General features: G+C 40.5%; 1 protein-coding gene across 2 annotated transcripts in view; it reads left to right on the top strand.

The window, feature by feature from the left end:
- Window positions 1-24,088, top strand: part of commd10 (COMM domain containing 10) — a 50,172-nt gene that overhangs the window by 7,641 nt on the left and 18,443 nt on the right. The window contains exon 6 of one of the 2 annotated variants that reach the window (XM_020593935.1): window positions 10,824-10,893. The exons of the other annotated variant lie outside the window; for it this stretch is intronic. Within the exon in view, the coding sequence (XP_020449591.1) occupies window positions 10,824-10,850 (27 nt within the window). The 3' untranslated portion in view covers window positions 10,851-10,893. Of the gene's footprint in view, window positions 1-10,823; window positions 10,894-24,088 lie in introns of those variants that run through there. 2 annotated transcript variants of the gene reach the window in all.

Below are 24,088 nucleotides of genomic sequence, written 5' to 3'. Positions count from 1 at the left end.
AACCCACTTGCTTTCTCTTCAGTCTCTAGAGAATGCCAGCTCAGTCTAAACATGGAATTAGTCATGACATATTCAAATTGCAGCCATCTTAAACATAGGGCAAGATGTACGTTATAAAAATAAATGCTTTTCTTTATCTTTGTGAAAGCAACAGCAGCAGGATTTAATTGACTATTTTCTGCTGTTTTTCTAGGTTAGCAAAAGAGGCTTTAATTTATTTAAAGCCACTTACACAATTCCCCTGGTGGGAGGAGATATCTGGGGGGCTAAAACAAAGCTGGTTAAAAGTGTAGCGATCAACTTCAATGAACATTGCTGAGCTGCACATCCCCTGGTGAGCTGCAGGGGGCACTGTTGACTCAAGTTGGAAAACCTCTCTCGGGGATGTTAAAGTATCTGAGAGATGGATAGAGCATCTCTTAACTTGGTATTAGGGCATTTTGAGTGTGCACAGTTTTTTCTGAGTTTCCTGACAGTAGGTTTTCTTCCAAACTTCTGTAATGTCAAAACACTGCAATGATGGAGAAGTAAATTAGTTGCAAATAGAAAAGAAATTCAGCTGCAAGTACCATACTAATTACAATGCAGACTTATAACACCCTTACTGCTGACTCTCTAAAAGAGAGGGGCAAAGCTGCAAATAGGAGAAATTAGAGCATTTAAGGTGACCGCAGATTCAGGAGAAGAGGAAGGGAAATTTGAGGGAGAGGAGGTGAAAACAAATATTAAAGGATGTGGGGAGTAAAATAATGAAGGGGATAAAGGAAAGAGAATGAAAGAGGAGAGAGGCGAGAGTTGCAGTCTGTATATTATTGATTGGTTGGAACCCAAGTGCAGAGTTGGACTCTCCCATCTGACCAGCCTCCTGCTTCATTAGCACTCGGAGGACGACAACCAGAAAGCTTCACATCTCCTTCACCAAACAATACATGGTGTACAGTAGAATGGATGAGATGTTAAGAGACAATTGGACTGCTTTTCAGATGTTTTCCTTTAAATGTTTCCCTGTCTGCATCTAAAATGTGTGGACATAAATTGAAACTGTAGTTCACTGTTTCTGCTTCCATGCAGCAGTCACACAACCCAGGGGAGCTGTTGTTTCCCTGAAGTGAATTTGTATCAGCTCCAATGGAGAGTTGCTGTGTCCTACAAGAAAACTGAAATGAAGACTTGCAGTACATCTTGTAGTGCCCTCAGACCTCATTCATTGTGAGACCTGTTGCCTCGCTTGACTTAAGTGATCTGGTGTTAGAAAAAGGATTCAAGTATGCAGGGGAAGGAGGTGAAGGAAATCAGGAGAACAGCAACAAAGGGGACAGCGGGAGAGAATGAAGTTAAGGACAAGAAATATGAGGAGCAGAATGGGTTTTTTTGTAAATGTTGCTTGAAGTGCTCTATGGGACATTTGTAGCACTGAGTAATGGCAAAAGTGAATTTCAGTATGTGGTAAGAGTATGTATGGGCTCTTTCTTTCTTTACCTTGGGCAGCTGCAATTATTAATTGCTTGCAGAGTTTTTCTATTCTTCAAAATGCAAAAAAGCACAAAGTGTGTGCTTTCATCTATATTTCAGTAGGGTTTTGCTAAGCATGCTATCTTGACTGCTGATGACTTGATTTAGTTCTTTTCAACTGCACAAATCTAGATAAAGAGAAGTATGTAATTTCATTTTGGTGGTGTGCTGTTTGTAGAGGTTTGGTCTTTGAGGCTTGAGGATGCACTTGAAGAGACGCAACTAAAAACAGCAATCAGTGGCATTCTGCCCATTACCTTGTATATGTGCACTTTCTTCTCTTGGCTGCTAAATATTAACCTCACTTTGCCAGATACTAGACTCTAAAACAGTGACTGATTTTAAAGGGCTGACTCACTCTATTCTCTGTTCTCTTGTTTTGTCCCTATGTTGCCAGATACTAGACTCTAAAACAGTGGCTGATTTTAAAGGGCTGACTCACTCTACTCCCTGTTCTCTTGTTTTGTCCCTATACCGCTATCCTTTTAGCCCTCTTTCTCCACAGTATCCAGCTTGGGCTTTTTTTTTTCTTTTCATAACCATGGAAGTAGACCCTCTGCTTTAATGAGTCTGAAAGTTGAAATCTCTTGCTACACTCTCTCCTTTGGCCTTACAATAAGCCACTGCTATGCCGACCAAGGGTAGGGTGACATTTTTAATGCAGAACATCCACTTGTAAGGCAGCTGCTGCAATTTCAATATTTATTGTGAACATGCTAGGCCGCCAAGGCACATAGTAGGAACTAGTGAGCTGATGTAGATAAAATTGATAAAGCCAAGGTTTAAATTCAGCTCAAAGACAATGTTCCATTTTTGTTTGGCTTTTCTCTCATGGCTCACAGACATTTGATTTATATGTGTGAGCAAGGACACTTGTCTCCCAGAAGAGGAACTTCCACTTTATTTGTTAGGACACTAAAGTTTTTGAACAACTTTCTAGACATGTGTGGCATTTTGATGAAAATATCAAAGTGTTTGTTTCTCTCCCAGATTTGTATAGAGAAATTGATGATGAAAATAACTTGGTTGCGGCTTGACTCCCTCTGTCAACAGCAAGGTTAGAGACCAGGGTCAGCACCTCTGAGCTGGTAATTCTGGTATGCTAATGCCATTTTGACTGAGAAACTTGTTCTCCTCTGCCTTTTCTTGTCTGGTCCTCCTTGGCATTACATTACATCTGTTTTTTGAGTCTGAACAAAATATAAAAAGCCTATCTGCACACAGTTCAACCAGATTGGTATACTTGAACACAAAACTGGAGTTTATCAACTTCCTTATACTGTAGCTCCCGAAAAGAGAAAATGACTTTTTTTTTTCCTGCAAACTGTTCTCAGTTGGTGCCAGAGCAGTTCAGTAAGCTGTCAGTGGGGCTCAGAGAATAGCTCCAGCTGGATCTTGTTTCAGATTTCTCATAGGATGTGTCTGTAAGCATCATAGAAGCCCTACTGTTAATTGTGCTCATTCATCCACAAGTGATTCTGAATTGTCAGATCATATTTGTGCCAGATCAGAGTAGCAGCATCTTTATCTCTATCACATTTGCATTATTCTACCTGAACACATGCTCTGGATCTTTCTAGCATCTTCCTTTTTTCTTCAGATCCTAAAAATGTCATATTGCAGTTCTTTTTTTTGTCACTTATTTATGAGTGAAACTTCCAGTTTGAAATTTTTAGGTCAAGTTGTCCCCTGCTAGCTCCAAAGCAAAGCCAACTAATTCTAGTTTGTGGAAACCTGCATGTTTTTGTTATCAAAGCATCAGACATGAAAGACTTTTCTTCTTGTGATTTTAACTTATTTTCTGTTCTGGCTTGCAGTGCCAGTGCTATAATCGTGGAGGAACGGATGCTCTTTGTTTGGAAGCACACAACACACATACATATTGAGCCCTCCCAGTGAAAGCTGTGACTTTGTTTATTAACAAAGTGTTGAGGAATACACTTTAACACTCCATTATGACTTCTGTGTGGAGGTGCTGTGATCAGAGGCTCCCTGAACATCCCTTCCTGCCTCATGTGAAGCCGACCTCATGCGCAGAAGGCTGAACTTTGAACACAACTCAAAGCTCCCCTGACAAGTTGCGTAAAGCCCAGTTCTTCTCACTTGCTTGGTCCAACCTTTTCATTTATCATCTGAGGGATTACATGGCCCAATCAATATGTTGGAGAGTGCTAATGTAAATGCTACCAAGTTCAAATCCTTCACATCAAGCCACCCACCAGCCTAGAAGGACAAAGGCGGTCTTGTCTCAGTCTCTACTTGCCTTGCGCTACATGCCCCAAAATGCTTTGTTGCTTTGTGTGCCCATCTTTTTAAGGGTCTCCCTTTTTCTCTCCATCTCTTTCTTTCTCCATCTCTCCCTTTCCCTCCTCCCCCTTTCCCACTGGTGATTTGTTTTTTCTCCTGTGGGATTTGGATCCCATTCATGGAGAGCACATTGTTCGGCTCTTATCCATTCCACTGGATGGGCCCCGAGAGGCAGAATGGGTGACCGTGGGTGCTCTCATCTCTCTCGTCTCCCTCTCTCTCTCTCCCCTGACTTCACTCCTTGCCATAAGATGATGTCATGGCTTTTATTTGCTCTGGGGGTACTCATTGATTCTCTCTCCCTATTACGTACTCGGTATATCTCCCTCTTCTACCCACCCCTCCTCTCCTTAACTTTCACTGTTGTTTTCCTCCGCCGGTCCCTTTTGCAGATTCTTGTGCCTCCCAAAAGGCGCCTGGGGGATTTGGGAATGTTTGGATGTTGTTTAGCATGCCCACGGTACATGCTTGACACCCAGACAGTGAAGCCATCAACCCCGCAAATCCAACTGCAGCTCACATTTAAATCCCACTGATTTAGCATCCCTCTTTTATTTTCACATTTCCCACTCCTGTCATCAGCTTTTATTTCTCTGATTATTCCGCCCATTTTGTTTCTCACCCAGAAGGTAATCATTGATCCCCTCATAATGTGGTGCCAGTTTGCCATAGCTGGTAGCAATGGTTAAAGAGTGCTTAAGCCTGAGATTTTTAGATGTGCATGTGTGTGCCTTTTTTCTTTTCTTCGTTTCAGTTTTTGTTGGAGTTTACTTTAGAGAGGCTGCTCTGCCTCTTGGCTGAACCGTGCTGGGGTGAGAAATCTATTTCAGTTTAAACAAGATGCACTGATTGCAGAAGCACAGAGCCAAATCACATCCATTCATTCCAGTGAAAGTTGGCTGATAGGCGCACACAGGGTGTAAAAGCTGGGGGTTTTGTTCAAATGCCAAATATTTGTAATAATGCAGATACATATATTATCATATCACAAACAGGTTTGGGTATTTATTTATGTAGCTTCTGTTAGATTTTTGTACTGTTTTGTCTGAATTGTTGCATTTTGTTGACAGCACTTGTCTTTGTCTGCTTGCATTGTGCTGTGACAGGATATAATAGCAATGAAAGGATAGGAGCCATAGGCCTCTTCCCTTCTTGAAATAATGATTATAATAAGTGGGTTGGAGCCCGGCACTGTTGTTATCTGACATGCAATGATAGGGCACAGAGTGTTTCCTCCGCCTGTATCAACACATTGTCACCAGTGTCTTAGTGAAAACCCAACCTCTTTGATGTTACACTGGTATTTGACTGTTTTGTTAAAAGGTAAAGTATTGCTTCCGAAAGCGATCTTGCCATGCACTGTACAGTCCTGTCTGGCTATCACTTGAGAATTTTTTTTTTTTAAATTTCATTGCAGAAATAAAAACGTACCACCTGAGTTTTGGGTTCTTCACACAATGTTTGCATTGTGAAATCAGCACGTGAGTAGAGCAGCAGCTTTAGTCATCATTCTCTACAGAGGATGTGTTCAGGCACAGTACTGACTGTAGGTCATCTGAGTTTTGGCAGAGCAGTCAGTCAGTAAAACAGAAGAAAATGGTGTAAAAATACAATTCTCGTCACAGCTATGATCATAAAGCATGAGAGAAATTGCAGATACTGTGCTTGTGCCTATTCCAACAGATTGCACTCTAGACGGTTGACTGAAACACGATTAACCTCGTGTGTGGCAAGACTACTGTATCTTTCCGTGAGCTAAATTGTGCTGTGAAGAAATAGAAAACATGCTCTTATCATAACTTCACTATATTTGTTGATGACACCATATTTATGTCTGACTTGGCACTGTTGGTCTGTGATGAAATGTCTGATTTACTGGCTGGACAGCTGATGTCTCCTCCAGGCTGTACTGTAAACTGCCTAAATCCCCAGCTCTCTCGTTATCCATTTCTCACACACATTTTAGCCCTCTCTCTCTCTCTGTCTCTCTCTCTCCTTGTGTATAAGAGCGACAGTGTCTACATACCATGGGGGGACAGGCTGGCTGCCCTGGCAATGCCTCGCCTGGCCGCAGGGGTGGGGGGGGGGGGAAACCAGGCCTTACAGTCGTGAATAGCAGCTGTTACTCGTCTTGTGCAAGAACTTTGAAACACAGATACAAATACAGTAGCTTCTTTACCCTGTGACACCCCTCCCCCCAACCTTGTGCCAGCCTAATACTATAAAGTGTGTATCGTTTCAAAATGGAGGCCTTGGCTGAAGGGGTTGAGTGACTTATTCTAGAAGCTTGGCACAGCGATGGGTTATCTAAGGCTCGCATTACATGGTGTTAGCTTGACCCAGAGGCAGACCTACATCTGGCTCCAGAGTAACTGTAGTGTAGTTTGAAGACCAGTGATCAGGGAGCTTTTATTTAAGCCAGCCCATTCACATTTAAAAGATTAAGGTTTCACACCTTTTTCAGAGCCATGTTGTCGTAAGTAGATTCAGAAGTAAACATGAGCAAAATAAGTTTTGTCTTTTAAAATATTGGGGTTTGTTGATCATTGGAGAGGCCCGAGTGCAATATGTAAGTATTGGTTCACATCATGCCTCCCAGTACCTTACAATTATACTTTTCCCATGGCTGCTGCTCTTCATTTAGAACATCATTTACCAGCCTGGTTGGACAGTAGACAGCGTTTATGGGCTTGGCACCAGAGGCTGGTACAAGGACATGGCATCACCTTCCCTTTTTTCTTCATATAAGGCCGTGGTAACCAGCTGCCACCACCGTAATCTTTTTGTTATGGCTCATGCACGGCTCTGTTCTACCTGTCTCTGCCGCATCAAGTTTCTTGAGTGAGGTGCTCTTAAATATGATTTTATTTTTGTTTCCTACAGCAAACTGCAACTCATATAAGCCCATAGGAAGTGATGATGTATACTGCCTGCCACTTTATTACATAAAATTGTATGCACTTTACTGCAACACTTCCCCTTAAGATCTGGGTTTATGAAGCTCAAACTGTTTCAGTTTTTGGTGAAACTGAAATTGTCAAATGTATCAATTCAGTTTTTTGTTATTGAGGTCATAGTTAAAGGTGGTGCTGTACTGGAGTGCATTATATTCAGAGGTGTCTATCTTTGTCCTCCCCAGCTACATACACGAGAGGGTCAGAATATTAGGAACACCTCTGAATATAATGTAGTCTAGTACAGCACCACCTTTAACTGTGACCTCAGTATTAAACATAATACATATACATTTATGGCAATTTCACCAAAAACTGAAACATTTTGAGCTTCATAAACACAGATGTTAAGGCAGAAGTGTTGCACTGAACTGCATACAATTGTACAGGTGTGACTCAAGTGGCCAGGCAGTGCATTAGGCCCACAGAAGGTGATGTATTAATACATACCAGGAACTCATGAATATTAAACTTGTTTGCCTCTTCAGAGTGAATAAGAAACGCAGGTATCATGCTGCAGGCTAGACAGTTCATCTAAACTTCTGCACCGTTATCTGTAATCTGTTTCACTAAGTAGACATACAGGTGTTGTACTTGACATCTCTACAATTATGATGTTGGCTGCACAAAAATATAGTGCAGTGCAGCAGCCCAGGTGTAGCCTTGGTTATGAAGTAACATTTGACTCGATATAAATAAGAACATGTGAATGACTTAAGTGGTTACAGAGAGAGTATAAAGAATGCCACTTCACTAAGACGGCGGAGGATGTATAGCTGTGTACTGTACAATCTTTCAGTTTAAGTTGTAATCACTCTGGGTCATGATAAGCCATGAATTTATTACTACTGCAAGCACTCCTTGAGCAGCTACTTAGTCAAAAAGTACAGCTGCTGTATGCGTTTACTATGTAGCCAAACAAATGTTTATTTAATAAAAACAAGTCAGCCAGTAATTGGCCATGAGCAGCTGTGCTCTGGTTTCATTCTGCGTACAGTGCCAGTCATCTCAACACAGAGTACTAACTGGTTATCCTGCTGAGAAGTCAGAGGTATGCAGCCTGTTGCCTGCAGCTCTTCATCTAACAACTCACTGTGGCTGTGCCACCTTGTTCCATTACTCCCTGCAATATTTAAAACTGACATGCTGCCACAAAATGCCATAAATGCCTTGTAGCAGAATTACTGATGGAAAAACCTTGGCAAAAAAATAGTGTTGCATTTTCTTTGGCAGCTGTGGAATGCTTTTAATGTGCAGCGATAGTTGGAAATGTTCAGGTTGCATTAGCACTAACATACGGCTCTTTTGGAGAGTCAGCAATGAAGCCGATATTGATAAAATTATAATCACATGAGATGACTTGCTGAATCGATTCCTTGTGCTTGTGAAGGCAGTTTGAATCCAACAAAAGAATGGCGGACTTGACCACTGACTATTATACATTTTATGACACAAAACTGTCAATGGACGTTACACTTGATGCTTCCATGTGGATAGCAAACTTTATAAAATGACTAGAATGTATTAACAGCATGTCAGAAAGCTGATTTACATGTTTAAGGCATTTTCAGACTTGTTGCCACTGGTGTGGCCATGGCCTGAATTCAAGAGTTAAAGGCTTGAGGTTTGAGCTGAAAGTCTTGTCAACAGTAAGCCTTGGATAAATCTCTGCCCACAGCAACTGCCAGCTCTAGTCATTCCAGTTCAGGCACTTTTTTGTTGCCTAAAATGTTTTGTCTCCTTCCGGTGTTTGCACCCTCCATGTTGGAAGTGTGATGGGTGTGAACAAACAATGTGAATGCACCAGGCTATTTCCAGAGACTTTCTCCTAGTGAGATACCATTCATGTAGAATACTATGTTGCTTTTAAGCTACATCAGTATTTTCTGCTGCTTCTGCTCATCTGTAATTGTTTTTCTTTAGGCTCCATCTCTTTCTGATTTTTCTCAATGCCTACAACAGTTTGGTTTCATTGACACTGCAAGCACAGTGCACTCCGTAAACAACACAAACAGTAGTTGTTTACGTTTTCTGAAACAGTCTGAGTAAACAGAACAGTAACGGTGGCAGCAGATACTGATTCTGGGCTGGAAATAGCTTCTGTATGTGGAGCAGCTTAGGCGTTTTTCTGTCATTATTGTAATGACAGTGGGACAAAGGATGAGCAAATTATGGTTTACACTTATTTGGAGAAATGCATGTAAATGTGTAACATCCCTCTCAATCCTCTGTTGCAAACACGGTGGTAGCTTGATGCTGAACCATTTATCGGGCCTATTTTTTCTTTTGTGCTAATTTTCTTATTCCTACCTGTGCAAAACCATTCAGCACTTTCTCCCCACTCCTATTACTTCTGTTGCACATCCACTGGCTGTTGCTCGTTCTTTGATTTGGAGACAATGAATGGGAGGAGAAACACTGTGTAGTTGGTGAGAAAGCTGTTTTTGGCTGCTCTGAAGGATGAGTCATACTGACATTTGAATAGATAAAAAAAAAAAAAAATTTACTCTGTCACTTTTCCTGCTCCATTGTTACCACATCATTTCTTACTGTTGTTACCTTGCCAGCTCTCCACCTCGTTTTACTCTCTCCATCCAGTTGTTTTTTTTTTCTCCCCACCTTAATGAACAACCTCCATCTGCCTGCCTCATTTGTCTCTGTGATAATTGGAGCAGGCACCACATTGATAGGTTAAAGCCCATGACAGTTTGTGTTTAGAGCACGATGTATGTCACCTGCTATTATAACGGTATGTAGCATTTTAATTACTGTACATACATGTCCCATCAATAATGGCGGTGGTGAACTGAGGCTCCCAGAAGCAGATGTAAGGTAGCCCCCGTGGAACCATAACATCTCATTGCACTGAATAAAATGCCACAGTAATGTGTGTGTATCAGATATACTAAGTGTGATTGTCAAATGCTACTGCCACATGATGTCAACATTTAAGAGCAGCAGCTGTATTCTCCAAGAGCCAGTATGGTGGAAAACAAAATTGGAGCTTTGAGATGGTTCAGGGTCATGGTGGAGGTTCTTTACTGTCAAAATACTCAACTCTAGCTCTGCTGTGTGTTTTTTGTTTAAAATTTTGAATCTCAGGATTGAGAGTGAGCAGTGACACTGTGGCAGTTGTGTTGTCACATCTGGATAAGGGGGGAGAGGCACAGCACTAGCATAGGGAGTGTTACTGATGAAAATAGCTGTGCTAAGCTAAATGCCTCCAGCTACGTTTTGGAGGGGAAAAATGACTTCTTTTCTTAGGAAACTTAAACACTATATTATTGTTCTGAACCATAGAAGTTTGTGGTCTGCAGGTACATGTCCTTCCCATTCAGGATCAGACCCTAGTTCATACTGTATATTTCTACCTATACTGTTTGGTTGTGCATTTCCAGCTGCAGCCTATAGGTGCCAGAGGATTGTATTGTTTTTAGATCCTATTATGATTGGCTTTAGTCATCACTGCCTGCCAATCAGAATAGGTTCTCATGAGTAATGTAGACTTTATTTGAGTAACTTCTGAAGAGCCTGCTAGAACACTGGGAATCTGGGCTGTTGTAAAGATGGATATAAACATTTTTGTGTAAACAAAATGTAGCATTTAAAAGTACACCCGTGTGTATATATTTTCTGGAGACAGTTGTAACTCCTTTCAAAAATTAAGGGAACACTTGATCATCACAGTTTAACATCAAGTCAGTTAAACTTCAAGGATATCATTTTATCACTCTGTCCATTTAGGCAGCACAAGTGATTGAGTCAATTTCACCTGCTTTGGTGCAAATGAAAGTGACAACAGGTGCAGCGGAGAGGCAAGACAACCCCCAAAACAGGAATCGTTTTGCATGTGGTAACTGCAGACACATGCTCTCTCTCTCCTTGTTCTTCCTGACTGGTTCTCCTCACATTTTGTTTTGCTAGTATCCTTGTCACTACTGCTAGCATAAGGCAGTACCTGCAGCCCAGTGAGGTTGCACAGGTAGTCTGGTTACTCCAGGATGGCGCTTCCATACATGCAGTTGCATAAAGGTTTGCTGTGTCTCCCAGCACAGCCACAGGACATGGAGGGGATAACGAGACTGGCCATTACACCAGGAGAGCTGGACAGGGCTGTAGAAGAGCAACAACCCAGCAGCAGGACCAGTATCTGCTCCTTTGTGTGAGGAGGAACACTGTGAGAGCTCCACAAAATGACCTCCAGCAGGCTACTGGCCTGCATGTTTGACCAAACTGTCAGAAACTGACGCCATGAGGGTGACGAGGGCCACCATTTGAATTTTGGCAGACTGGCAGTCCATTTATATGAAAAGGTTTTTGATCACTACACCACCTTATGCTTGAAGGAAAATGTTCCAGGTACTTTATTTAGCATAAATGAGTGAGTGTCACTAATATGATGAGCATTTTCCCTTATAGCAGCAAAACAAGACTCAGACAACAGCTATACTGTAAATATTGTCTTTCCTCTGAGAGTGATTGGAGGTTGTTTCTAAAAATTATGGTTCTGCAAGTGAGCATGGGGATATTACAGGTGTGTAACAACAAAATGGAATGGTGTTGAAAGAGTATTTGTTACAGAGTAAACGGCACACTGGTTCATATGCCCGTTTGTTTCCTGATACTGGGGGTTAGAGAAAATTCATCAAGCGGTGAGAAAAAGAGACAGAGCAAACAGTGTCCCTTATTCCACATGTGCCTGCCTGCCTGTCAGTCTCCGTGCTCTTTTCTCTTATCGCAGTTTGTGAAACCTCTTATTAGCTCAGGTCCAAGCTATCCAGCAAAATTTTGCTGGCAGGTTTAAACCATGTCAGTTTCCCGTTATGTTTGATAGGAGCTGAACATTGTTCTTTGTTTAGGCCCTGTGCTATGAATTATAGATACGGGAAGCTGCTCTGTCACTTTTCTCAAGCTTGGCAGAACACACACACTAGATGCAGACATGCAACACAACACAATGCAGACATACACATGTGAATACATAAGTGTGTGTGTGTCAAAGTAAATGTATAGAAATTTAGCTAAAATCTTGTGCACTTAGGTAGACAAAAACACAGTGGAGAAACAGGAACACACACACATCAGGTAGCATTTTGTTTGGAAGGCCTTTCAAATCGCCCACAATGCTCCAAATACAGTACATGCACTCATGGAAATCTGCTCAGGCTTTGGTAGCATTTACTGCTGCTGCCAGATCGACACACACACACACACACACACACAGACATGCATGTGTAGGCTGTCATTGGCTATCAAGCACAGGCACACTTGCTGTATAATAATCGTATTGTCACATCAGCCTGTAGGGACAAACGTGTGCTGTCTTGTTTTCTTCTGTTTCCTGTGTATTTTCCAGTTTTAACAAAGAACTCACACAATCTCAGCAGTAGGTTTTCTATCATTGATGATAATGCAGTAATATTGGGTTCACCAAGTTAATTGCTTAGTGCTGGGAATATGGCAATATTGCTAAAAATTAGGCAGAAGCTTTAGGAGTCGCATGATCAGGTAGGTTATAAACAAACCCCTTGTAAACAGATCATATCACCTCACATCCTATATTACCTTTGACCTGCCCTAGTTGCTGTGACTGTTCTTGCACCATGTCCTGTATAATAAGGGGTTATTATACATTTTATTACTTAAAAAAAACTAGCTAAACTGTTAATGTGTTCAAAAACTTTCTAATCATCTGAGGGATTGTTTCTTGCCCTGTCAGACTTTTTGCTCCCAGATCTCATCTTTGTAATCACATTATTTGTGTTTATTTGGCCAACACTACAAAAATAAAGCCAAAAAAAGGGGGGGGACTTTAAGGAGAGTCTCCAGTCAGTGTGTACCTGCATGTTACACCACTGGTCAAATACAATCCAGTTTGTATTTAGAAAGTCGGGGAGCAAAACAGAGTGAACGTAGACTCCTTGATGTCACCAGGTGTCAAGTCTGGAGCCTCTCCAAAAATAATTCAGCAGAGCTGATAAATGTGTCTGACAAAGCACCCAGGAGTATTTTCTATGAATACAGATGTCTTTTGTTTGAGAAGTGCTAAAACCACTAGGTATGAAAATTTGAACAAAGTAGCTGTGAGTTCATAATGGGAAGTTCCATCTTAAGAGCAACACTGGGCTTCCACAGCTCTGACAAGTCTGACTCTTCTTACTGTAATTCCTCTTTCTAATTTGGCATCTGGCTGTTGTGCATGATCACAAATATTTATTGGAGTGTGGTAGAGTAGTGGAGTAACATAAATTTTTATATTTAATGATGTTCTTTTTAATGTCTGTACAAATTGAGTAATGGTAAGTGTTGCTTACTTTGGCAGCGGTAATATTCTAAGGCCATTAGCCAGCCATGATCTGCTGCTGCACTGCGACTGTTTTCAAAATGATATAGGAGGAGTGTGGGGAGAACGGAGGAGTAAGCACTTTTGTTATCATCTCCTTGTCAGATCCTCACAACCACAACCCTCTATTACACTGCTAATAATAGAGGCAGGCTTTATCGCTTAGATCACTATTGCAGTAGGAAAGAGAGGCAGGAGGAAAAAGGTTGCTGTGCAATATTGACAAAACTCATATTGTGGGCAAAGGGGAAAGAGCCTGGGATTAAAGAGTATACGTGTGTGTGTGTGTGTGTGTGTGTGTGTGTGCGCAGTCTTTGTAGTGTGTAGCGCAACATGTGTGGGTGGAAATAGGTGGAGCCAGGTTCTGTCTTGGTTGGAGCTGTATCCGGTAGTGCCAGTCTAGTAGATAGTCCCATCAAACAAATAAACAAGTTCAAATTGGACCAGATAGCTTTACTGCATCCAGGCCCCCCTTTTATCAAAGCCTGTCTTGATGCCCTGTGCTATTTGGTGTAGCCTTGATGGTAAGCTTGGGCAGATGCAGTAGGTGCAGGTTAGCTGGGAAGCCATGTAGAAATGGGTTTGGTAAAAACAAAGCTTGGGCATCGGAGACGGCTGCAGATACATGCATGAAAAGGAAGTAAAGACTTTTCTTTGGATGTTAGCTGACCTCTTGATGTGAAAGAAGCAGAAGAGGAGACTGTTTGTTTAGCTTTGTGAGGGGCTCTTAAAGTGTGGCTTATTTGTGGGGCTGGAAAAAGTCTGAGCTAACTGAATGCTCTTTGTCTTGTTTTAGCCTTTATGTCAAATGCTTGCATGATTTAAATTTGTTTCCAAGTCAGTTATGTTTAATATTTATTCATGTAAAACAAAATTTATAAGCCTGTTTTTAATGCCTAGGATTATCCAGTGATGTTTCTCTGGGTTATTCTACAACTTTGATCACTAGCATGAGCCTTTTTTGTATTGTTTGGAGCAAAATCTCCCACAGAACTTGTCAGTGTTTGCACTTTTGCACTGTCAGAACAGTTCTGCAGGGTCTGTGCAAAGGCAAGATATGAAGGCTTTGAACACAATCTTTCTCTCTTTCTGAAACGAATGTAAATGCACACTGTCCATCTCCCTTTTCTCAAAAGCACATATCCACAGATACACACTGATATGGACCCCTTTGGTCATATATTCTGTTTGTGCACTCGGGGAGTGTGGGCTGACTTTCCTCTCTTTATGTGTGTGTGTGTGTTTGCAGAGGAAGCATATATGATCACCAAGGAATATGTCCTATGCAGAATCAGTCTTTGTGTGTACATGTCTGGATTTCTTTTGAATTCTTATTTGAGTGTTTCAGAATGTTTTGTCACATATAAATAATGGGGTTGAATCTGAGAGTGAAAGCAGTCAAGCTGACAGTTACATCTTTGGTTTGGTCTTGAACCAGTTAGGTGGGCCTGGGGAGCACGACAGAGAGCCCAGTGCCACCGTTCTGTCAGCAGATTCAGTCAACACTTGGCATGGTTAACACACTCTATTTCACAAATGTGCACACTCACATGTAAGAGGTTTATACAGGGACTACACATCATTTAACACTTTAGTTATCTGGGTGGCTCTGTTGCTGTTTCCATTCAGCTGTCAGGTCTATTGTAAGAAAGCTCTTGGAATGTTACAAAAATGCAAATTAGATTTCAATCATCTGAGTTTAGTCATTTAAGCAAATGCCCTTTGGCCACAGTGTGGCTGTGCATGAAAATATCTATGTAAAGGGGAAAAAATACATTCAAGAATGGTTTGCTATAGTGCAGTTTTGTTTTCGTGTCCCTGCTATTGAAAACAAAGAAATACATTTATTCTGTATTCTAATGCACAATTGATTGGCTCAGCTTTTTTTGATGGATGCCCAACACAACAGTCCAGCTGACATTTCTTTGAGGCAGTTAAATGCTTTTTGGGGGGGGGACACCCTTTGTTGCAACATTTCAGAATGTCAGAAGCCTCAGAGTCCTGTTTTTACATAATTTCTTCATCTTTAGCATTTATCCTATGGTACATTGTGGTTTTTATGAACATGGGTGAATGCATTTTTTGCTGCTTGCAGCCACAACAGTGTTAATTTGGACATGTAAATTTGATTTAGTTCAGCCTTTGACAAAAGCACGTTATTCTTTAGTCTTTTGTTAATTTCAGTCAAAATATATTTGTCTAGTGCATCTTGGCCGTTTACCATAGTTACTCAATATTGCTTTCTATCTTGAGGTTTGTGCAAAACGGTGTTCGTTTATTCAAACCATCCGTCTGCTCTGTAGAAGTAACTCACATTTGCACTAAAATCCTCTTCACTTCGTTCAGCTTGAGAGGTGACGCAAAATCATTGCATTACATTATAAACCAGTGAGATCTTTGCAAACATTTGGGAACAATTTATATTTAATCCTGGAACTGAATCATTATTGGTGATAGCAACACAAAAGATATCTGACTGAAAGGAACAAAGTTACATCCACAACATTCCCTAGCGCCATGACAGATTACTTCATGACCATCCTTCACATTTATTTGTTGACAAAAGATGTAAAACTTTTCATCATAGTTCTTGTTATCAAATGTCATGTTTTAGTTTTGTTCTGAGAAGTAGTCATCGGTGAATATTATTTCATAGTTTTCATTGACCACATTAACACTGTGCCACAGAAAGCGACATTCACTAAGGATCCTAAAATAGACACCTGTGCTGATTCACTGAGGATTAATTCTTGCATTTACAGTAAAATGCTGCAAAGCCTCACAGTTTTTCTTTTGCTCTTATGCTGTCATTGAAAATCATACATAATGTAATCACTGTAAGGCGAGATAATGCTGCTGTGAGGTGGTGTTGTGTCTTTTCAAGGGGAAGTATCTTGTTTTGCCAGCAGCTGAAAGAGTTGATGCATTTTCAGGTTAACAACAGCAAAGACAAATGCAAAATAATCTTTTACCTCAGCTGAGACATAACTGTTTCACTTTCTTCATGAGTTGTTGAGCTTTTTTTTTTTTAATTTAAAGAGAGCAAATGTTACTGACGTCAACAGAAGGAATTAGTCTCTCAGGCACATTTTCTGCACTTTACACTGAGCTCTTCACTCCTGGAATCAATATTGCGCAAGTGCACATTTTGCACTTAGAATATGGCAGTACCTAGGATCTTTAAACTTTTTTGTATCTAATGAATTACTCCCTGGGGACAGTTTTTGGAATCCTGATGTTACCTTGGACTATGTTAACTTCTGTCATGTAGGTCGACTTAGGGGTGAATGCCCAGTAGGTTGTGAGATAAGACCAACTTCCAAGCAAAGCCACTGAACCAGTTATGTTCTGAGCTGCTGAGATAGCGGTGGCCTTTTTCCTGTCGTCAAGTTGTCAGTCTGACCATTCAGAGAGCCAAATGTCCAACCTCATCAGGGTGCTCTGCTTTGCCCTTTTCAATAATTCATCCCCAAATTTACAGAGTAGTCTAGATTTGTCTATTGGCTTGCATACAGGGGAGGATTTCTTATAATTGGAGTGATATGCAGTCACTATCAGTCGGTGCTAAATGTCATTAGTGGCCAAATACCATGTGCTGATTGAGACCAAGCCGTAACTGCTAGATTGGAAGTGGCAGTATAAACTGTGAATGACCTGAACGGGATGAATATGATTACAAGTGCAACACTCGCATACACTTTACAAATATGAGCCATTTATTCGTGCCCATTTAGACAAATACAGTATAAGCCTGTGAGCGTGCATACTGTCTTTTTCTCCTCCTTTTCCATCTGTCACATATTCCACATACAAAAACCACACATTCTAATGAACTGAGGCATTTTGAGCCCTGTGCTGCCTCCTTCATCCCCGGCTCTAACCAATGCAACTCTTCAACAGGCGCTGTTATTCTCTTGGATCTAATTAGAGATTATACAAACCCTCTCACACATAGACCCACATGCACATACTGCGCACACACATACATGGCAAGTGCACCCATAGTGCTGTGGAGAGGTATAATTACAAAGTCTAATTCTTGTATCGTTGTACATTATTTATGAGTGTTGCCAGTGTCTCACTGACCTTCCTTTAATGATGCTACACACAAGCACACACATACTGTACACGGACTTGCATGCTGTAGAGACAGATGTGCAGTGCACACACACAAACACATGCTTACACGCACAGCTGTAGCCGTCTGATTCCTTCTAGTGGTCTGAATATCTCTCCACATTTAAATCAACTTTTAAAACCTTTCAAGTTGCTTCCAGCTGTGACTTGGTGGTGGTTCAACAGCTTGAAGGTTGCATTCATTTTCAATTTGAATAATGTGTTGAGAGCCAAATAAAACGGACACTGTAGCATTAAGGACAACCAACTTATTATTTAAGAAGGGCTGTAGCTGTTGGCACTCCAATTGAACATTAGCCTTGTGTATTTGATGGGAATGCTGAGGGACTGCTATTGAGGATATCTGCCTATGAAGGCGAGGCATTCGGCTCTATTTTTGATACAGTAATACCAGAGTAGGTAGATCCGGTACAAATGGCTCTAGTTTGGTCGTGCAAATGATTGCCAATGGTGAAGATTATGTTCTGCGGTATGATTTTTTTTGTTCTCCTACTCAAACAGCTTTGTTCATATCATTTGTCTTTATGCAGAAGCACAGAGGGAATAATGCTTAAAGATGACAGGTTGTCAGATAGGCCGGAAGAAGCCGGGGTTGTGGGTGTAGAGAAATAATCCTCATTGTTCTAAGTCCAGTACAAGTGTCAGAACCCACCTGTTCATGCAGGCGTCTTCTGCCTCAATGTTTCAAAGGCTTTGGTCTGATCATACACATGCACAGCCTACACACAACAAAACATCACACAAAGACAACAAACACCTACTGTATCATTCATATATGATAGTGATGCTCTTACACACCGTTTCACACAAACATCCCCACTGACTAGTGTTAAGTAAATGTATCCTGCAGGTGATTTACATCCTGCTGTGCATGTGTGGACAGCAAGAAATGGAAACCCACTGGGATTTAACTTGCTCACAGCTGTGATAGGAAATCCACAGAAATCAAAGGTTAACGGAGGTAAATGTCACACACTCCAAATCACCAAGGCAATATTTTTCTCATTTTAGGTAGAGTGGGTATTTTTTCATTTTTGACAGAGAAGTAATCTCAAACATATGAAGTCTCTATTTCATATTACCATTTTGAACAGACTCGGTTAGCTCTAAAATAAGCACGTAGAGAAGACTCGAGAGGTGGTCGATCATGCAGGATGGATAAAGAGCATAAAGGAGACAAACAGAGGAAAAGTGTGACAAGCCATGAAAATCTTCATCTTATGCACAACATTTTGTAGAAGTGATTCTGTTCTGTCTGCATTTGACAGTTTCTGCTGGTGTGCCACTTTCTATCCACACCAACATGTTAGCTACTGGGAATACTCCTTGACAAGGATCTGAAGTTGGTCACTGGATGCTGCTCTGGGAGTGCCTGCTGCTTTTAATCAGTTTGGATGGGTCAAATGAAGAGGTTGAATTTCCCCAAAGGGAAGTGTAATATTTCCAGCATTACTTAAAACCTTGGCGTATGGAGACTTGTGGAGTTTGCACTGATTTCACACAACTTATAAATGTTAACTGTGATGTCAGTGTGATGTAGATGGATGTTCCTACTGGATCTTTCTGGCATGCTTGTACATTTTAGATGCCTTGGGATGTCTGGAGCTTGTTCTGATGCAATAATTTTAATAAGCAAAACATTTTTTTCATGCTACAGCACCCACTTTTTCTGCCTAACAAATTTTCACACAACTACAGGCACACAAATGCAAACAAACATGAGTAGTTCTGCAGAATGTGTTGACTGCATGGCACCACCTCAAAGGATGCAAGTTATTTTATTGTTTGTATATGTGTCTGGATGGTATTCCTCGGTCACTCCTTTAAAACAATGCTGGTGGTTGATAATGTCAGTCTGTTAATCACACCTGCAGAGCCTGAAAACACAATGGACAAAGAACTCAACAGCCTACATGTCTTTTCATGTTACTGTTGATTCACGTTTGTCTCTACCTCTTTCTCCGTCCGTCCTGTCACTGATCTTATTTAAACTTGAATAGCCAGACTTTTTTTTTGTCACATGATGTGACTCATTCCACATACTAGGTTAACCACTCTAGAATAATAAACACAGTATCAGTTTATCAATGAAGGTTTGTTTAAGAGTGACAGACATGAATTTTAAAAAATCGCTAATGCACTTTATGTTTTGCCTTTCACTGACTGGACTGGATTTAGATGTGTTCGGTATCTTATTTGAATAAGCTGTCAGCTTGCAGTAAGCCTCACAGAGTCTCTATTTACTGGTCTGGTTCTTCTTGACAGTTTCCATAAAGCATTTTTGCAATTAGGTCCACTAAGCACCATGTTTCTTACTGTCAGACCCCTGTAGGAAAATGACTCCAGTCTAAACAAGACCTTTGTTTGCAGTTGAAAGACCTGTGTGTGTATGTGTGTGTGTGTGTGCGTGCATTTATTTCTGCATGAATGTGCTTCCTTGCGTATGCATGTCAGCATTGTGACTGCCACTGAGCTGATAGCAGAGAGTGGGGTTGACAGTGGCTTCTCCTCAGCCTCGCCCATAGACCTGGGAAGCCTCGATAAGACACCCAGACTCTGAAGCTTCTAAAAAGACACATCAGTGTGGAGAGCAGAATGTAGAGATAGGGTAGTGAGGAGGAGGAAGGCAAGAAGGTGAGGTAGGGATGAAACTCCTCTGCCTTTGGCATTTACTCCCAATGAGGCAGTTTTCTCTCCTACCATTATGTCAAAAATCCCCACAATCCTTTTAGTCACAGCAGGGATGGGAGAAGTCCTCAAAGGGAGATGGTTGCTCACACACACACCCACACACACACACACACACACACGTGCACCATCTTTTTTAAGGGTTCATCTTTGTCAACAGTGGCTTGAAACTTCACTAATTCTACCTGAAGGCATATTTCAGTCTCGCCAGAGGCCAGTGTTTGGGATAGTGATTTACATGTAATTAAACAAGTTTAACTACTTTTATGTGTTTCAGTAGTTAACTACACAAAATAGCAAAAACCTACACAACAGTTTCAGGCCATAAAAAAAGGATTTATTTGTTTTATTTTACCATGCTTCATGTGAGCTACTTTTCAGTGTTTGCACGGACATTTTCAGTGCCAAACGGAACCGCTTATTGGACATGTCATATATAAAAAAAAAAAGAGATTTTGCTCCTACAAGTTGGTCAAATGGTCTAAAAAGGTGCGAGTTAAATATTTCTTTACTGTTTTAATTGTAGTCAGATAAACCCAGATTTGTTTACAACAATCTACAGTAACATTTATTGCAATTCTCTCCTTGTGAAAAGCCCAGATGGAATAGTTTTATTTAAGACAGGTTTAGGGTTCAGGTAATAAACTCAACTGAGTGGCGCTTTTTTTTTGGGGGGGGGGGGGGCAATTTGACTTTGTTTTAATTTTGTATGACATTGTCTGTTTTATTATTAATTTTTAATAAAGTAGATTGAACTGTGTTTTCTAAGTAGCTTCAGTTAATCAAACTGAATGTTTCCCTAGGGTAGCTTTACTGTAGTTCATCTTCTTCCAGTTTGAAATAACTGGGAGCTTTGCTTTCAAAGTAGTTTCCCCAAATTTTTCCTGCATCTGTGTTGCTCATACATTTTTAAATCCCTCCGAGTTATCCTGGATATCTCACATTAGGTTCCTGAAGCATTGGGCTGAGGTTTTGGTTCACATACCTGTAACATGGGAGAGTTTATTATTAACACAGGCAAAACTAAGAGTTTTAAAGTTGGAAGGTGCCTTACCGTACCCCCGCAGGTAAATGGTAAAGTTCAGTTTAGAATTGCATTTTCAGCGAGGCACTTAAAGTTGACAGAAGTAATCTATTTTGACAGACACAATGCAAGCTTGCCTTGAAACATTGGAAAACCTTTCACAGGCCTTTTCAAAGTTTGTGAGATGATGAACTTCCCTCAGGAAAAAGCATATTTGACCTGAGATAGTGTCGCTGAAAAACAACTCTGGTGTTTCTGGGGGCTCAACAGAGGCTACGCTTGTTCTGTCTCTCACATCATGGTGACTATCGCACCTTGGTTGTGAAGACAGGATAGGTTAAATATGGTGAGAATGTGTGGTTGTGTGTAAGCTCACAGGCATTTGTGTAACCCGGATTTATCTGTGCATGAGTGTGTGCATACTTTCAGGTTAGAAAAACATGGCTTGATAGATGCCAATAGAAACTGGAGCAGGGGGAGAGGTTGCAAAGGCATTGACAGTGAGGAGGAGAGACTGGATATGTTTTGATTTGGTCATGAAAGACTAAAGGCTAGTTGGAATCTGGATGACACCTGAAGCTTTTTTCCTCTTTCTCACACTTGAGCTTTGTTTACATTTTTACACTTCAAGGATATTGTACAATGAAAGCTTTCATATCTATTTTTTTTCCTCTGAGATTTGAAAGAAAAAATGTGGGCTACTGCACTGAGATGAGTTAGATCTATTTTGTTGTGCCTTGTTGGATTTGTTTCAGGAATGCATTGCTTTCTAGCATCCTGGTATAATTTGCAATGACTGAAATGTGACTTGTGTTTTAATGTGAGTTAGTCTGAATGTCAAACTGTTTACTTTTGCATTACATGAAATTGTTGAAATCAATGTCACACTATTAAAAATACAATAAAACATTTTCCAACATAGTAGGTGACAAAATCTCACCACATGCATCAGTTTTGAAGCTATTACAACCAGGTCTACAGTAGTAGTACAGTCACTTTCTCATCTGTACAGGGCATTGCACTGTGGGATTGGAGAAAGTAGTGCCCATAAAACAGACAGTGTAGTGCCAGTGTAGTAAATAGGAAATGATTTCAGGCAATCCTTTAACATGAAGCAAGAGGTGATTAACATAGAAGCTGGAATATGTAAAGCACTTAAAGTATATGCAGATAGGTATGTTAAATGTACAGGCAGTTAAGTTAGTTAACATTAGCTCCACCTTTACTAGCTGCAACATTAATGTACATAATACATCAGTACTTAGTGCACTAATGTGAACTATGCCATTCTGCATAATGAGTACTTTTTATAGTGTATTTTGATGCTAATAAGTAACATTTTGAATACAGGGCTTTTACTTGTATCAGTTTTTTTTTTTTTTGGTTTTTTTTTACTGTGGTATTGTTACTTTAAGAAAACGGTCTGAGTACTTCTTCCACCACTGATATATGTAGAGGTTGTAGTAATGCGATTAAGCCACTATGCCAAAGTTGTTGTGGAACTGACAGTAATGATATTCGAAGTCATAGTTTGCTGCTCACTATTGAATGTCAGTTATATAGGGAGTAGTCAACCAGGGAGTAATTTTGGAGACAGCTTTTTGTGGTTTTATGGGGGATTAAATCATATAACTGACATTCCATACACCTGGTATCACGAAGTTGCCAGGCAACCATCATAAGTGCTGCTAGATAAACAGTTGCGCCAAGAAATATTTACACTACGCAACTCTCTCTAAAACCAGTGTATTTGCCAAAATGTTTACCTATTCCTTTAATATTACACAACAAAGTTACAATTCTGCATGTTTTCTTCCTTTCACCTCAAATTACAGCTCCATGGCTGACTATGACACCTAAGGTATAGCCTCCTGCAGGCTAATAATGGGTGTCATATGTGGCTGAACCTGACGGCTCAGGTTGAGCTCATTATACTGTAATTCAGTGTTCTCACTGCCAGCAGTCATCCTATCTCTTTATTATTTAATTACATCTGTAGCCATAATGACATTGTACAGGTGTTTTAGGGGGAGGGGGAGCAGTGCCATACAGGAACTGTAGTTAATAATGTTAGTCAAAAATGTCATGATTCAGAGGAAAAAAGGCGTTTTATAAAACAGCTATACATTTTATTTAGGGCATTCTAAGTTAGCACAGTCTTTTAGAGGGCTGGCAATTCTAACAATTTTTGAAGCATGTAGATCTTCTGCAAGAAGAGAATGCAGATTTCTCATGCCACACTGTAACCACTAATCTAAGTCCAGCAGAGCTACAAATGTAGATAATTGCCTGGCTCTTGTGTTTGACCATACCTCTTAGGCTAAAGTAAAACCTTTGTCAACAGGTTTCTGGGAGGAAAATAAAGTGAAATTGTGACTTTAGAGACTTTCCAGTGTAAAATGACTCTAAGGCTTCTGTAAGCTTGGTCTCAAGAGGTTTGCCACATATTCTTTTCTTTATGAAGCACATAAAGACAGCTCATTAGCTTAGGGCACATTGTTCAGTCTGAGTGCCTCCTGGCCAAAGTCAGGCCAGACTGTGTAGGTAATAATAATTCTGCCAACCTTTAGATAATCAGCCTGCCCCCCAAGAGTCCTGCAAAGAAAAAGGCCAGGTGTCAGTGGCATACAGCGGAAGCAAAAAAAAAAAAAGACTCGATTGTATGACTAGGTGGGGAACTACATTTTGTAGTAACAGCTGGGAACAAGAATGAAATAAAAGAAGTTAATCCCCATGGTTTTCTTTAATTTGTCAGATTTCAATAGCAAGGCATTTTGCTAATTAGAGCTAAGCAAAGGTCATAGTAGTTTGATACTTTTTTTTAGTCTGAATTAAGATCATTCACAATACAGTTACAAGTAAAAGTAGAGGGACATCTTTAATTCTTCATGATGTCAATGGGGCAATGTGTGATGGTCGGTCTCTCCCTAATTAAAGATCTTGAAATGTTTAAAGTTTTGTGATATTTCTGCCTTCCAATGACAAGTATTTTCACTAATGTGGCCCAATAAATCTAAGGGCTAAACACACTGCTGTGGAATTTACGATTTAAAGATTAGGACATGAAGGGGTCAAAGGCAGACTAACTGGACTTGGTGCACACAATGTCCAGATGCATTTGGA

This window comes from Monopterus albus, unplaced genomic scaffold, assembly GCF_001952655.1.
Source record: "Monopterus albus unplaced genomic scaffold, M_albus_1.0 scaffold20.1, whole genome shotgun sequence".
Lineage (NCBI taxonomy): Eukaryota > Metazoa > Chordata > Actinopteri > Synbranchiformes > Synbranchidae > Monopterus > Monopterus albus.
This window is presented reverse-complemented; position numbering and strand designations above follow the sequence as displayed.